Source organism: Onychostruthus taczanowskii, unplaced genomic scaffold (assembly GCF_017590055.1).
Source record: "Onychostruthus taczanowskii isolate IOZ18803 unplaced genomic scaffold, ASM1759005v1 scaffold21, whole genome shotgun sequence".
Lineage (NCBI taxonomy): Eukaryota > Metazoa > Chordata > Aves > Passeriformes > Passeridae > Onychostruthus > Onychostruthus taczanowskii.
The window spans coordinates 1,869,898-1,886,985 of record NW_024499351.1 but is presented as its reverse complement, the minus strand read 5'-3'; the positions used below and the strand labels follow the sequence as shown (position 1 = coordinate 1,886,985).

Below are 17,088 nucleotides of genomic sequence, written 5' to 3'. Positions count from 1 at the left end.
GCACTTTCCTATAATTCTATCTACCTTAATCAGACAAACTGGGGATTAAAAAAAAAGGACTAATCTGCTCGTTAGCCATAATTGCATTTCCTCTGCAAATATTGAGTTAGAACAATAGCAGTGGCTTTTGTAATAAATTTACTTTTAAATGCTTTTCATGTGAACAAAAGAAAGGTGTGTTGCCTGCCTAGAGCTTAGAAGAAAGAAGTGAGGAGCACTTTCTCAAAAAATGCTTCAAAAAACCCCCAAAAAAATTAAGAAGTAGTAAAGCAGGTGGCCAGATCTGTAGGTGGTGGTAGAAAAAAACCAGAATAAAATCAATAAACTTTAATTAGAACTTCTCCAACTTTTATCTCTTTGTTGAAATATTATAAGAAACCATCTCTTTTATCCATAATAATGCCTAACAAGGGCTAATAATGTCTGGCTGGAGGCACCTGGGACTCAGTCTAAGGCTTAGCTCAGCTCTCATTAAAGACAAGCAACCATTCCACCCTTTCCATGGTCTCACAAGGCTCCATGGGTTTCATATGGCAAATCACTATGGCTCTGACAGCCACCCCAGAAGACTTCAGAAAACCTGTATGGCAAAGCTGACATGTGAACGGCTCCAGGCTCTGGTCCCAGAGGACCAGAAGTGAAATAGTTCAGCTAGGAAGTGAGAAGCCAAAGACACAACCATGGAGTCAGATAGGCTTTTTGGAAACCACCACATTGGTGGTTTTGTAAGATTTACATTCCAGGGCATAACACCAGTCACAATCTGTAAATCATAAATGGGCAGGTCCTTCAAATTCTGCTTCTTTCTTCTGGTGCTTGCAATTCTTGTGAATTTTGCCCCCTTGTTTATTTGTTCTGAGAGTTTAATGCTTGAAGATAACCCACCTACACTTACATAGTAGATGTTTTTCCCTGGATTTCTAATGTTATGTGTGTGCATCTCAGGACAGACTCCAGCCTTTGGTGATATATAAGTTTTTGATAGAAAAGCTGTATCGAACCCACTTAGATGGCAAGCCCAGGCCCTCAATTCTGAGACCAGCACATTGCTTGGATGGCTATGTGGCAAATCTAAAACTACCCTGAATTTACCAACCTGCCTGCCTATTGAAAAGCATTTCCTAATGATTACTCCCACTCTTCAATCCTTCTCCAAGGAACAAAGTCAATTAGCTTGGCCGAAGGGCAGCAGGTGTGTCTGTCAGCCCTTCTACCCCACCACTGCATAGCTGCTAATCCAGGCTCTCCCAAAGACCCTTTATAGCCCAGTAGCTGTGCAGAGGGCTTGGAGAAATGCCAGCAGGGAAAGGGTTAAATGCTGACAATCAGTGACACCAGCATGCCAACAAAGGGCAGGGTCTGGGAAAGTGGAATCGAACACCAAACTGCACAATTCTCATGCAGGGGCATTTGCAAAGGAGTCTTTCCTCAGGTGACACAGCCTGATCCAGCAGGATGTCCCACTGCCTCTGCAAGGCTGATCCAACTGAAAAGCCAGGTCTTCTCCAAACAAAGATGGAGACTTGAATTCTGTTTGGGGTGGTTTTTATTTTAGATTGAGAAGCTACACAAAGAGAGAACAAATATACATTTCCATGAGAGAAGGGAAAAAGAGAATATCCCATTGTGTCACCCTCCTAATACAACAAACCATCCCAGCCAGAGCCACAGGACTGGTTGCTCCCCAGGTAGGCAGGGAGTTCTTACTGCAAAGGTTACAGCACACAACAAACATCTGTAACATCTGCCCCAGGGTCACACACCCCCAGACACAGCGGGATGGTCTGTTCTTTGCATTTGTGCACCTACATGTTCTTGGCAGACAGTGGAAAGGTGATACAGAGGGGTGAAACCCACAGCTTTGAAAGAGGAACAGCTACTGATGGGCACAAGGGCCAACACACCCACATGGCACAAACAACTCCTCAATGGAGTGGTTACTCTAAGCACAAGGCAGATACATTTGTATCAGTGATACTGGATTGTATTGGAGTGGATGGCAGTAAATTTCAGAGTTCATCTTTCTTTTTATTAAAGTAATTAAGCAAACGGTTTAGCATATAAAAATACAATAATACTCCCTCCTAATTAGAGCAATTTGTGTTCAGGTAGAAATAAAAGCACACACACACATACACACCTCAGGATTGCTGCCAGAGAGCTCACAGGATAAAGAAAAGAAAACCATTTTCCTTGTCTCACACCAGGACATCACATTCTCCCTCCTGTCTCCAGGAATAATGGAGTCTTTCAGCTTTGGTGCATAGTTATACTTGAAAGCCAAACAGCAACTTGGAATTTGTCCTGAAGGGAACCAGGACAAGGCACCTTTAAGGATAATAAGGCAGAATGGGACTCCTCATGTGCAGGGGCAGCCCTGCTATCCCTGAATCTGAGGGATTAATCAAAACCTAATCAAAGCCTTCACCCTCACGAAGTGTGAGTGAGTCAGTCTCAGTTTGCTGTAACCAAGAAGCAGTTCAGGAGCAGAGGTTTGCTCAGCTATTTGCAGTGCTATGCATGCTCTCCATCCCACACAGCATGACCTTACAAGAGTGCAGCCAGGATAGTAACTGAGGAAGTCTAAATATGACTGTGTCCTTAAAAGAATGGAATTCTCATGGATGGCAAACACATCACCTCCACACTGGTCTTCAGGGAAGAGAAGTCAACAGAGCATCTGTTGTGGAGCAGAGCAGGCAAGCAGCGACAGCTGGGCCACCTTGGTCACAATTATTTGACTAATTAAGTGTAAAATGTCATTAAGGTATTGCCTTAATGAAGCAGGGTTTGTTCAGTCAGACACTCTCCAAAGCTGAAAATTTGTCTTTTTCCCCTCCCAACAGGACAGGAAACAGTCCATGTCCTCAGATGGGGCCAGAATATCTTTAAGTTCGATCTATGTACTATAGGAGCCTGATCCTGCTGGGATCTGGGCAGACTCCAAGGAGAACAACAGACTCTGCAGGAGGGATATAGAGAAGGCAAACTGAACAAAACATGAGGAAGTTTCCTTCTGCATCAACACCGACCACTAGGAAAACACTTTTTTACTAGAGGCACCACATCATAAGAATACTCTGAGCATGTAAAATGCCTTTAGTTATAGTCAGGAAAGATTGCTTTAAAAACATTGCTTTACTGCTGCTTTGTTGAGCATGATCATCTTAAAGGGCCCAGACCATTCCTCTATGCTGCTACAAAAGTATCTCCATCAGAAATCCAGAAACCACAGAAAGCTCAGGAAATTACATCAATGCACATCAGTGAAGGCCCTGGCCTGTCCTTTTTGCAGCATTCCTTCTGGCTCTAAAAAAAGCTACAATCCAAACCACTTAATATCTAGAGTATTTTTTATGTGGGAATGTAATCTGGGGGATTCAGATATTGTAAACAATTCCTTGAGAGAAGAGTTCCCTTAGTAATTTCCTTGTGCAACATGTAACTGCAATTAAGTTGCACGCACATGCCATATGCAGTTTAGTTTCAATTACTAAACACATGCTTGGCAAGGAAGAGCATTACTTTCTCAGTGTTGTTTTACCAGAAGGAGCAAGTGAAAACTATCCTAAGGAACATCTAATGCTAAATTTCTCGGTCTCTGTGGCTCAAAACCACACCGTTAACTTTGCATTACAACAGAGTAGCCTCAAAATCCATTTCCTCATGCTGGTTCCTGTTGGTAGCCCTGCTTGCCTTGCAAGCAACATCTGTGCCCTTGGGAGAGAAGTATAAATGTTTCTTGAGCAGGATTTTACAAAAGAGCTGCTGGCCAGCTGAAATGTCCACAGTCCTTACCTCCTGCTGGCATCGAGATCTGAGGTTAAATCCAAATGAGATTTCATAACTGTTAAGGATGATGCATCTGCTGACACTGATACAGAATTTGATAAGTAACCACCCTGTGAAATACTGACGATTTTTTTTTTCCCTCTCCTATTAAAATCTCTGTGTGGAATCAAATATATTTATAAACCCTCAGATGTGGATTCTTTTAATGAGGTGATAGTTGTTAGCTAACAATGAACCTGGCTTTGGGACTTAGAATCTGCTCCTAGCTGGCTTGGCAACTCTTCATGTGACTCAAGAGAGAGCTCTTTCACCTTTTCCTGTATTCATTCACTTGTGCAGATGTGAACTGATGCCTGCTGGTCACACATGCCTGTAAAGACCCCATGCAGAGAATGAATTCTGTGTTAACATTAACTTCCCAAGACAGTGCTCAGATGTGAAGACCTACGTGAGCCAAGTAAGGCTCTTGATCACTTATTGTCAGAGTTAAAATATTCAGGGGCAACTGTCTCAATGTCTTGCCCAAAGTCTGGAAAAAGTTTTAAATCATTTGTCAAATGTTTCCTTTTCCCTCCTGCCAGAAAACTGAAGCAGCAAGTGAGCATGGCTTTCATCAATATGCTCCCATAGATAACAAGTTGGTCTTTGTCCTTGGAGAATAATGGTCTCCATGCATTTATCTGAGGAGCATTTGTCCTAGCTATCCTGCAAGCAGGAATGTGGGTCAATCCCTGATCCAGAACTGTACTGCTGTTCCTCTGGTCATGGCCAGCAGCCAGCAGCAGCTTATCAGATCTCCATGCTGGCCTTCTGCATGCTGCCTTGTTGCATTTCAGAAACTTCAGCACTCCTGCCTCTCCCTGCAAATCCCGCCCAAGCAGCAGGCAGGGATTTGCATTGTCTCTGCATGTGCCAGACAAATGTCTGCAGCCTCTTTGACCCTATCCATATCAAAATGCCAAGGAAAAGATGCTTCTTTATCCTCTTGCTTACCCTGTGCCTCTGCAGCCTTCCAGCTCTTCCTTCTTTTTCTCCCCCTTTGTCACCCATACTGACAACAAGACAACTTGTTCTTTGAGCTGAAAAGCTCTTTCTCGCACTGAAACTAGTCAGGAACTAAGCTGTCAAGACTCCCAATTTAGATGTTGAATCCATGGTGATGTCTGTTAATTTACCTGAGCCTAAGCTTTCATGGCACGTCAAGTGGAGATGGAAGGAGGCAGATAGAACAGGGCACTGTGTTGTCCTTGACTAAGTCACATCCCTTTTCTGAACTGCAGCTCACACTGACACCAGCTCCCCTGCTCCCCCCGAATTTGCCCAGCAAATGCATCCACCTGATCTCTTTTCCATCAGTCATTCCTCCTCTAGCATAATGCAACTCCACATACTTTGATTATTTGATTCCTTTCAAATTTTTGAAAAGCTCATTATTCTTCAAGATTTACTGCTCTGTGTCTTAAGAGTGCAACTCACTATGTTCCACACTATGGCCTGTGAGAGACATGTAAATATCTGTAAACCTAATTTACAGAAAAGGAAGCACAGGTATAGGATTTATGCAACCTGCCTAATTCTGTGCTGTTCATCTGTCACCAGATCAGTCATTACAGGCAGCTCTGTCATTATGAACTGCCAAGGCTCTGTTAAGATCAGTGAAGATGTAACAATTTTTTTCTTTGGTGAGAATTTATATTTTGGTCTTTTGACTTGGTACCTGAGGCCCACTGCTTACTGCCTGTGGGAGGGTCAGGATTAAAAATTATCATTTCCAACAGGATGATGCTTTACAGTGGCTGCAGAAATGCTCTGTGTTAGCAGAGGACCAGAGTGAAGATTTAGCCCAGACTGTTGACCAATGCTGCAAATCTTTGCAGAAGAGGTTGTGATTTTGTCCCTTTTGCAACCTCTTGAGGACACAACCTACAAAATATGGCTGGGTGGTCAGTCACAGAGATGACAGGGACTTTGACTTGACTGAAAGAGGAACTGCATAAACACCTCAGATTTCATTGTTCTTGCTGCAAAATAAGGAGGAAGCACAGGAGAATAGGAATGGTGACACTGGATCAGGTCCATATCTGGCACCGGTCACAGCAAATGTCCAGGGAAGAGTATGGGAACAGAGCAAGCACCAGGAAAGCCTGCCCCTCACAGCCTCCCCCCAGTCTCTCACCACCTCAGGGCCACTGCCTCCTCAGGGCTGCCCAGAAAAGACAAAGCAGAGACTGTTTCACCAGCCCATGTGGTACTTTGGCTGGCTCCACATCTCTGTTATGGCTGAGGGACACAGTCCTGTTTGTCACATCCTGGCAGGGGCAGCCCTGGGATTTGCTCTAGTCTGTTCTCAACACAAAAGCCATCCTGATTGCAAGAGACATCCCCAGAAGGGGTTGAAGTCCTTTGCCATTACCCAGGCTTGTAGAGCAATTACCAACACCAAGACTCAGCTAAAGCTCAGTTCTTAGGAATACAAGATCTTTACTTAAAATATCCTACAAGCAGTCAAGTCCTGGCATCTTCCACTGCGCACTACAGTTTTTCAGGCATCACACAGCACAGAACAAGCACCCTTCTCAATATGAGAGACAGATACTGCTTGGCACTCTCAGAGCAACTCTAAATTACCAAGGCTCGCAAACCTCTGCTGAGTCCAGGACAGGAGCAAGGCAGAATGCAAACCAGAGCCTCAAAACTCTGTCCACTCTCCCATTTATTTCTGAGCCACTGAAACATAAAAAGAACATAGGATGTTCCAGGAAACAGGATGAGATCAGGCAGTGATAAATAAAGCATGAAGTGAGAAGTGAATCCTAGAGAAGAAATAAAAGATGGTGCAAAATGGTCAAAGAAACTGCACTGCAAAAAGGCTTGCAGACTGTTCAATATTTCACAGAATCCACTGAGTTGGAAGGGACCCAAGAGGATCATCGAGTCCCACTCCTGGTCTTGCACAGGACACCCCAAGAAACACACCATATAATTTCCATATCTTGCTCTCAAAAAGCAATTCCTGTACTAGAGGGTAGCACGTGAGCTGAGGAGAGAACTTGTACCTTCCAGGAAAAAAAACAAAACCACAAGAAAACCAACCTAAAATCAAATAGAAAACAGTGTTTTCTGAAAGTAGTGTTTTCTATAACCTCCAAAAAAAAAAAAAAAAAAAAAAAAAGTGCAGCTGACTAAAGGTTTCCAATTTACAGTTATGCGAGAAGAACAGAAATATATGTCCAGTCAAAGACACTGGAGTTAAGTACCACACTGGCACCAGATCTGTGGAGTGCCTGGGTGAAAGCAGAGCAGAGCAGAGCAGGTACCCCTGGCTGCACCTGCAAGGCTCCTGAGCTCCTTCTCAGCTCACAGCCTCCTGGAACAGGATGCTCCCAGTATAACACATTACACTGCAGGTCAAGAACAGCATCTCATATGTACAACCCACATCTGCCCTTTCATTTTTCTCCCAGCAGCCTTACCTGAAGACCCTGACCACTTAGAGCAAATGGCAAGTCTTCCACCTCATCAGGCTTCCCACCAGGATCCACATCATTACAGTGGCAGTTGTTGGAATGTACCACATTTTTTACAGTCTCAGAGAGTGCAATACTGGATCTTTCATATTCCTACCTCAAGATAACAATCCAGGTAGAGAGTTCTAGAATGCATCACGGCTATTGTGAGGAATGGGAACATCACAGAAAAACAAGAAATGTAAATTCTGACACAAATGATTAAAAAATGACCAAGAAGATGTTCTGACAAGCAGTAATTATCCAGCACTACTGCTTCCATAGATCCCTCTTCTCGTGCACAAACAACAAAAGACCTGGCACATTTTTAAGTCTAAATCATGGTTTCTGTAAGACTACATATTTATGGCAGCTTAAGAGCTGAATACTCATGGTTAATATAAATTCTACAATAGCTGTCTCCAAGAAAAGTAATGTCAGATTTCCTTGATTAAATTCCTGATATGAGAATGATTTGACCTCCTTAAATCCAACTGCTCTAACAAGCTTCACATGGGACTAGACATTCACATTGATGCAAAATATGGCAACCCACTAGTGGGGACTGAGAGAGGGAGTCAGTGAAGACTGAACTTCTGCATTGCTATTGGAAAATTCTAATACTGGGGTATTTGCTTCAATTTTCCATTTCCTGGGATCCCCTGTCAGGAACAATGTACCACAGCCTATGGCACACTGCTACAAGGATGAAGCACGCTCCAGTTGCAGCACCATAGGGAAGAAGGATCATATGGCAATGGCAAGGTAGTCCAGCCTTTGGGTTTGCCCAGGGCAGTACTTCTACCTGTGAGCAACAACAGCTTCAGGGTGAAAAAAAAATTAAAATTGTGATGTCTTCTCTGAAATGGTGCTGTGATGCTTCATGGATTGTCATGTTAGTACTGCCCTCATGTGCTGATCCTGGCTGCATGTGTGACAGTGAGGGAGAGCAGCACAGAACCACAGAATGTTAAAGGGTTGGAAATGACCTTAAAGATCATCCAGTCACAATTCCCCTGACATGTGCAGGGACACCTCCCACTAGATCAAGTTACTCAAGGCCTTATCCAGCCTGGCTTTGAACACTGTCAGGGTCGGGGCATCTACAACCTCCCTGGGCAATCTGTTCCAGTATCTCACCAAATTTCATCGCTTTCAGTTTGTATCCATTGGTCCTTGTCCTACCACTACAGTTCCTGACAAAGCCGCTCTCTGGCTTCCCTGTAGGCCCCCTTCAGCTACTGGAAGGTTTTTTTTTGTCAGCCTGTCTTTGCAGGGGATGTGCTCCCATCCTCTTTGTGGCCCTCATCTGGACTTGCACCAACAGCTCCATGTCCTTCTTATGCCGGGAACGCCAGAACTGTACACAGTATTCCAGGGGGTCTCACAAAAGCACAAGAGCTAAATGTCTGATGAGAGATAAAATTACACTACAGAACCCAGCCCACAGGGGACAGTCAAGATTTTCAGCTTCCTTGAGACATCCATATACTATTTTAAAATCAAAGTATTTAGGGTTCTGGTGCACTCAGATATTTCAAAGAGATGCTTAGACTTAAAAATGTGCTTTTGGTTTCCTGAGTTGAAAGGAGCCGGGATGATTCTAACAGGAAGAAATGCGAAGTTGATCTGCTGGGCAAAAGACATCCCTACAAAACTGTGTTTGTCTCCTTCCATTTTGAAGGTGAGCCAAAGAATGACCAAATTTTGTGGACATGGTTACAAATAAACTGGTTAAGAAGAAACTCCACCTGCAGTTTCCCAGAGGGCTGACTAATCCTTTCCTACTTGGATTGTCAGCATGGCTGCAGTGCACCGGATTAACCAGCCAGTCATGACGCACTCACTGCACTCAGGGGTGGCCACATCTCACTCTGAGTGTCTTCCTGCAAAATTCATTGTGTCCCTTTACCAGGAGGGATGCTTTGCAAAGGCAGGCAGCTGCTGCTATGGAATTGGAGTTCTCTTCCTAGTGCTGATATCTTTCCAAGATAGATTCCTCTGAAGCAAGAGAGGAGAAAAAGGGAGACTTTAGCATTACTTTATATCAAAGCTAAGGGTAAATATATATTGCTGAATTAACAGTGTGGAGATGGACCATATGCAATCTCTTGTTGAAAGAAGCCAAGGGAAAACATCACAAGTCCAGGCAAATCTTGGCATGCATAGTCATAATTTTCTAACTATTAGCATCCAAAGAGCCAAGATAAAGCAACAGGATCTTTGTAATGAGTTTGCCAGACTTTGTTCAGGTTTGGGATGTAAATTCAGGAAGGACAATGTAAAGGCAAAAAGGAGGAGTAAGAATCCAGAAGCGTTTCGCTGAACTGCAAACAAAGGTTACCATCTGCCATGAAAGCATTACCACCCAGCACCACCCAGAATTACTACAAGTAATCTGCTGCCAGAAAAACATTTATGACAGGACCAAACTCCTAGCAGGAACAGGTAGCCAGCTCCCAGACAGAGATCACTGGGGTTATAAACTCACCTCTTTTCTTCCCCTTTCAAGCCAAGACTCAGAGCTGCCTGTCATCAGTTTCCACATGACAGAATTTTTGTTCCACATGTTCAGAATTTTTCCTCCCCTATTCAATTTTGCTGAAAGAGAGTATGACTAAAGTTGTTTTGATTGACCCATTAAATAAACATGAGCAGGACGTGGTGTGCTAACAGAGAATCATGTGTGTTTTCATGAAGGGAACTGACTTCTGGATTTATGGATGTTGTCACAGGCAAGCCTCTTTCAGACATACTAATGCTGGAACAGACTCTACATTTTTTTCAGCCCCAAAGGGATTACTTTAACAAAATTTGTTCTTCCTCTGGATTTTTTCCTTAACAGCTTGGTTAGAAGAAAGGAGGAAACCAACCCCTGATCTGCATGAAGATCTCCTCTGTTTGGTCCCACAGTTCGGGAGTTACTAACTAAGGAAAGCTGCTATGAGCTGCAATGCAGAGAGAATGAAACAAGTCCATGTAAGCTATTAATTTAGGTATGAAACAAAAACAAATTAAAAATAGAAAACAGCTAGTTTTAAGGACATATTCAATGTTTTTAATGGATCGGAGAACATGAGAGGAAGGGGAGTGGGAGAAAAATGTTGCTTCATATCATGGCTGTAATGGTTGGTGTTTCCAGGCTAGAAAACAAATTTAAGCAACATTTTCACCCACTCTGGAGTTTTTAGACTGCTTCTCCATTCAAACAGCAGCAAAAAATTTTCCCTACAATAAGCACATACTGAGTTTGTCTACCTCTCTATCTTCAACCCATCTGAGCCTTCCCTAATTGAAGTCTTGTTACACCAGAAGCCTCGATGGCAGTTCTCACGTACATGTACACAAGTGTGCAGCGCAACACGTATACATGTACACACATAAACTATCAAAATACTATTATAAAGCGAGTGTTCCTTCTCAACACCCCTTCTCTGCCCACCCCACCTCCCTCCCCTTCCCCAGGCCAGCATATCTCAAAACAGACTGGAACTGAGCACTTCCAAGAGCCATCCAGCCCCCGGTCGCACTGCAAACGTCTGGGTGCGTTGACAAGTCCCTGAGCCACCTCTAGGACTGGTGTTGACGAGCGGCCTCGAGTTCACAGTACTGATTCCTTGGATTCAGGGTCTGCTGTGCTGCTTGTGTTGGAGACTGGGTTTTTGTGGGTTACCAAAGGTGACGTTTCTGCTTCAGACTTGCTGTTAGCAACTGCTTCTACAGTGACTTCCTTGAGCTCCTGCTCTCTCTCTTTCTTGTCTTTTTCATTCAGGTAATTAAGGATGCCCGCTCCCAGGGCATCCCCTTCCACGTTCACAACTGTGGTGGTTCGGTCCCTGGTGAAGATCAGAAACAAAAACCAAAGCAGCAGGGTTTTAGTTTTAAGACAGTTATAACACAATAAGGGGAGCTGATTCACCCCTGGTGAACCACTAACATCAGTGGAACTAGACAGGGGAGATGTAGTTTTCACAGGTATTTTCCACAGAAGTATCATCTCTATTTCAGAACTAAAAACGCACACCAGAGCAGGTTTAAGGTCAGTCAGACTTAATATCAGCTGGTTCTGGTCTCTGTGAGTTGCAGCAATGGTACTACTCTTTCTCAGGTATCCTGCTTTTCACAGTTCATCTCCTTCCTCTTCCCTTTCCCCAGGCCAGCATTTTTCAAATGCATGTTCAGAGTAGGAACTTACTTCAGGCTTATCCAGTAAGTGACTCAGAACACCCAGCTCTCTTTTTTAATTACTGTGACTGGTATCTTAATCCAAGCACCTACTTAAGGGATCCTTCCAAAAGCAGGCAGAATGATTTGTGTTCTCTGCATTTGTTCCCCATAGCACCTGCCCTAATTTTTGGTCCTACAACACAGAAGTAGTGTGCCAGGGTGTAATGGAAGAGATTTATGAGTCACAAAGATGAACGAAGTTTTTCATGTGGCTTTTGAGACTTGCTAGTCATTCTACAGCCTAACTTTAAGAGGCTCAACTTGTAATTGTGGTCCTCTCTGGTAATTAAACAGCTGACATTAAAGCAAGACATGGGACTCCTTCGTCCCTCTCTTCCCCTTTTGTTACCACACAGCTGAGCTCCTTGACTAGAACACTGCTGACCACAGAGGGATGCTACCTATTTTAAAAGGAAGGCAACCAGCACAACACAGGCTTGAGAGCAGCCCAGAGTGTAAGGAAGGGCAAGTTTTTCACTCTTGCCTCAAAGCACTTGCAAGTACAGGTGTGGAACACCCAGTCACTACTGTACTTCGTAGGAAGACAGGATACAAAGGGCTAGCCAGTGCTTTGCCTGTCCTCTGGAGGTGGCTGATCCCCAAGAGGTTACAGTAAGAAAGAGTGTGATGACCCTATGGAGGTTGTAGGAATATGCTCCACAGACATGTGTTGTGTGGGAAGGTAAAATACAGCTGCCACGTTCCCCAGTGTCTGAAATTCAAGGGTGTCCTCAGGCATCCTAATTTCCACATCTGCTGTGGGAATGCACCATCTGCACATAGAGGCTGGTGTTTCCAAAAGGCAATGCTGAGGCATTATGTGCAGTCCAAACCAGGAGCTGCCCAATAATCCACCAAATGGAAACAAATTATTTAAGCAGGATTCAGATCACTTGACCCATACTGACCTCTTACTTCCTTCCCCAAAGACGGAAAGGAAAGGTGGTAATACTGTCTACTAAACTTGTGACACTCAGCAGTGTGTTCCAGCCATGACAGTGCCCACGGCAGTGACAAGTGTCACAAACCCTCTGTGTCCCTGCCCTGCCAATGGACAGCACCCCTCTATGACACTTGTGGTGGTGCTTTGACCAGTCTTGAAACTATTAAAAAAGTTCAAACAATAGCTGACAAGAGCTTCTGATGGAAACTGCTTCCCACATGTGACTAAGGAAGTTTTCCACAAATGATGTTCAGACTCAATTTCCCTTGTCCTCCCATGCCCTTTTAGCGTCCAATTAATTTCCAGCAATATCAACACATTCTAAATGGACTTTTAACAACCATTCTACTGGGAATTGAAGCCAAGAAGAAACACATTTCTATAAAGGCTGAATAAAAAAGCTGAAGATGGACTTCAGCATACTGACTCCTTTAAATGGGAAAGCATCACCTTTTCCATTCCCCATCACAAGTTACCTGTCCCGTAGGCAGACATCTTGTAGGGTCTTACTTCCTACCCGGTTTTATTTTCTTCTGGGTTATATTCTGTACTTTGACCACTTTTTCAGCTAAACATGCTACAGAGATGCTGTAGTGTGGTGGATGTCACTCTCTTTTCCCAAGTAACAAGTGACAGGATGAGAGGAAATGGCCTCAAATTGCACCAGGGGAGATTAAGATTAGATATTATGAAAATCTTTTCATGGGAAAAGTTGTAAATCATTTGAACAGACTGCCTAGGGAAGTGGTGGCATTTCCATGACACGGCTTAACAGTGAGCATGGTGGGTGGTGCCACATGGACAAAATCTGAATGTTTTTTCCTAGCCTTAGCCATTCTGCAATTCCATGTTTCTATGCCTCCCAAGAGCAGGTAGGTGAGGCCTGCAGTACTCACACGATCCAGTCCACGGCCAGTATGAGGGACAGGTCGTTGGTGGGCAGCCCGATGGCCTCCAGGATGATGGCGATGGTGAGGACGCCTCCGGCAGGGACCCCGGCTGCTCCCACGCTGGACGCCGTGGCTGTCACGCTGCAAATCAACGTCCATGCCTGGTTAGAGGATTCACAGCTGTCCTCTGCTGCGCTCTGTCACGTGCTTCCCCGCTATGGGAACTGTAAACAAACGCTCCAGCATGGGACACACGGAGCGTTCCCTTCCCAGGCAAACCCCTTCCTGCCTGCTGATGCAAAGGAACGGTACAGAGGACAGGGGCTCAGCAGGGATCCGCAGCAGTTACCATGGTGATGGCTCTGGGTTCAACACCAGGACTGCCTTTTCAGGGTAAGAAACAACCAACACAACTGTATCCTGCTGCCTGACATTCCCAGCTCCAGTACGCTGAGGGATTTACACCTCCTGACCCCACGTGTATAAGGGCAAACTCTGCCATGCAGGGCACAGCACCTTCTCCGTGTCTCGTTTGCATCCCAACACAGACCCTAAACCAGGAGCTGCAAACCTGCAGTGCATGTGCTCAACACGCCTTTTTGTGTGCAGATGTCTGCAACTGAGCTCTCCTTGGGCATCATCCTCAGACCTGTCTTCACACCTGATTCACTGAGAGTACCTGAAAAGCTAATTTGGCTACCCACCCAAAAAAAAAAAGCAGTGCCCCAGCCCTGCCTTAAATAGACAAACAACATACTGGGAAACACAATCAAGAGGAAAATAAAACTTGGCCAGGAAGGGTAAAAAATGCCAGGAACCAGCCCTAGGAGGCATGTGGTGGATGCAGCTGTGGCTGCTGGGCACAGTGAGGATCCAGAACTGTTTGTAGCATCCTCCTTTAAGGGATTTTGAGGAGAGAAATGAAGATAATGACACTTCATGGGATATGGGACATTGGAGGATATTCCAGGCATAGTGGGGAGAGAGTCTTAGAGAAGGAGGTAGGACTGGGATGGTGGAGGGGATAATGGAGCAAAGCAGTTAGAAGGGGAACAACAAGAGATCTGATCAGGAAAGCCAGCAATGTGATGGCAGGAAGGACAGAGATAAGCAGGAACAGAGTCTTTAGTACTAAATACATGCATAAGGAACCAAGGAGCTGGCAGGAGAATTTTCTAAGACATCCAGAGGGGGAATCAGGGGCTGCTTTCTGTGCAGTACAGAATGCCTCAATTACCCAGCCTAATGGTGACTGAAGGATGGAGGAGTGAGATGCTTAAGGAAGGAGAGGAATTTTATGTGAGAAAGAGCTTTAAACAGCTCAAAGACTGTTTCAGAATTCAATTACCCCTCCCAGGTTCCACCTTTCATTACATTGAGACTCTGGCAAATCTTGTAAAGGTTTAAAGACTCCATCCTTTAATCACCCTATAATTATGTTACATAGCAGTTTATAAGCTTTAGGTCAGAGATGTGGAATGCTAACAGTTAGGTATTAACAGAGAGACCACAGCCTGGATGTGTCTGGGGGCCAGAAGAATGTGGTTGCAAGCAACTTACAGAATTGTGAAGATCTGCCCAGGGTTGAGGTCGACATTATTCAGCTGAGCAATAAACACAGCTGCCATGCACTGGAATATAGCAGCTCCATCCATGTTTACAGTGGCCCCAATGGGAAGGATAAACCTGCTGATCCTCTTGTCAACTCCGTTGTTCTCCTCGATACACTTGATCATGGATGGGAGCGTGGCTGAGCTGGAAACAGAACAGGGAGAAATGAAACAGAGCACCAAGGTGCTCTGAATGCCCCATCACTGTCTCATGGCTTTCACGTTTCTAGCATGCTGCAGGCAGGACTGTCAAGGCAACAATGGCATTTTACAGTCCCTCTCTGGAATGATGGCAATGAGGGACCCTCCTTGTTGAGTTTTGAGCAGAGGTATTTAATAATCTGCTTTCATCCAGAAATAGCTGATAAGGACTTTAATCTCCCAGAAGCAAGAACTCATGACTTAACACAGTATGCAGCAGTACATGGCTGTAGAATGAACACGTCTCAAACTACAACCATGCAGTAACAGATGCAAATACAGCAGGGGAGGTTGGAACTAGATGATCTTTAAAGTTCCTTCCAACCCAAACCACTGTACGAGTCTATGATAATATAAACACAAGAGATGCAACAGCAATCTCTGTTAATGCTGTATTAGTATGCTCTCAAACAAACAGAAAAATAATTAAAAACAAAACATCACTCTTGGATTTATTTCTTGCATTATAAATTACATGGTTTTATTCATAAACCCTCTCCTTCTATGTAGAAGGAGAGAGTTTATAAATAGTACTTTAGCTCCACTGACAGACATGCAACTGCTTTTGGGGATGACCTGAAATGATTTTATATAATATGTCATTTGATCAGGTGTTTGTACTTGAGAAAAGTGTAAATGACACGCTCAATCATTTGGTTTTGAAAAATAAAAGCTGATCAGGCCAGATCTTTGAAATAAATAATGCTAAATGCCTTTACACTAACAAGCAAGTCTGCTTTGCTCCTACAAAATTAGTCTATACATTTGTTCCATATTTTTCTGAACTTAAAAAGTAAACTTCTGAAGACAAAGTCTTCACTACTGACCCTCACTTCACTTAAAATTGAAAGGACAGCTGGCAGGACCATTTAAAAACAATAATTTTCTTTTTTTCCCCCAAGATATTTCCAACTAAGCATCATGCTATGGCCTCAATATTTTGAGGAATTCTTCTCAACAGCTGATAATCAGCATGTGCTGTGCGGCAGGCTGATGACAGCAGTGAGACTCTCTGTGCTCAGAAGACTCTTTCTGCAATCTCAGGAACAATATTCACACCTTAAACTAAAACTGGATACATCCAGTTTATGGTGACAAACATAACCAGGCTATAGTCCCAGAAGTGGCACAGAAACCCACCTGGAGCAAGTGGCAAAGGCAGTGGCAAGTGGTGTGATAAGTCCTAAGAGAAAACGATACGGATTTTGCCGTGTGGCTGCAAAATAAATAAGCGGCAGAATGATTCCTCCGTGGATGACGTGGCCCAGGATAGAGGCAAAGATGTATTTTCCCAGACTGGTCACCAGAAGCACAATATCTTCCATTTCCACAATCTTGCTCCCAACAAGGAACATAATGCCAATAGGTACATACCTGTGTAAATGAAATATCGGCTGTCATGAAGTACAAACAAAAAGCCTTGGAAAACACGACATTTTGTGTCCTGGAGATAATATTCCCCTAAACAATCTGCTGCTCTTACTGAAGGGTAGTTCCTCAATCACCACACGCTCAGGTTAGGCAAATTTGGAAGGCTTTTCTAAGACTCTTGTTTGGTGGATGGTAAGCAGTCAAATTTTAAAAGGTCTGGTCACTTATGCCCTCAGAGACAGACTAGGAGAGTGCCAAAGGGAAGGTGAGTGGGAAGCAGAAATGCTGCCAGGAGCTACCAGGACAAGACACCAGTGAGGAGGGGAGGGAAGGGAGCAGCATCACATCTCTGGAGTACAGAGAGGGGTGAAAGAGTTGGGTCTTAGACATGCAGAAACTCCCAGCACGAGTACAGAGTCAGGTCATTAAAATCACAGACACACTATGTGCCAACTCTGTGGAGGTTAAGAAAAAGCTGTGCACATACCAGAGAGCTCAGCTAAAGGCTGCTGATGCATGTGCCAAAGACAGCAATTAACTCAGCTATT

At 44.1% G+C, this 17,088-nt stretch overlaps 1 protein-coding gene across 7 annotated transcripts in view; it reads right to left on the bottom strand.

The window, feature by feature from the left end:
- Positions 1-1,531: 1,531 nt before the first annotated feature.
- SLC1A4 (solute carrier family 1 member 4) overlaps positions 1,532-17,088 on the bottom strand; it is a 33,925-nt gene continuing 18,368 nt past the window's right edge. For 2 of the 7 annotated variants that reach the window (XM_041404270.1, XM_041404271.1), the window contains 4 exons: positions 16,310-16,543; positions 14,919-15,113; positions 13,365-13,499; positions 1,532-11,134 (listed from right to left, as the gene is read on the bottom strand). In XM_041404270.1, the coding sequence (XP_041260204.1) occupies positions 10,900-11,134; positions 13,365-13,499; positions 14,919-15,113; positions 16,310-16,543 (799 nt within the window). In that variant the 3' untranslated portion in view covers positions 1,532-10,899. The remainder of the gene's footprint in view (positions 11,135-13,364; positions 13,500-14,918; positions 15,114-16,309; positions 16,544-17,088) is intronic. The other 5 variants (XR_005952637.1, XR_005952639.1, XR_005952640.1 and 2 more) reach the window with 5 other exon arrangements.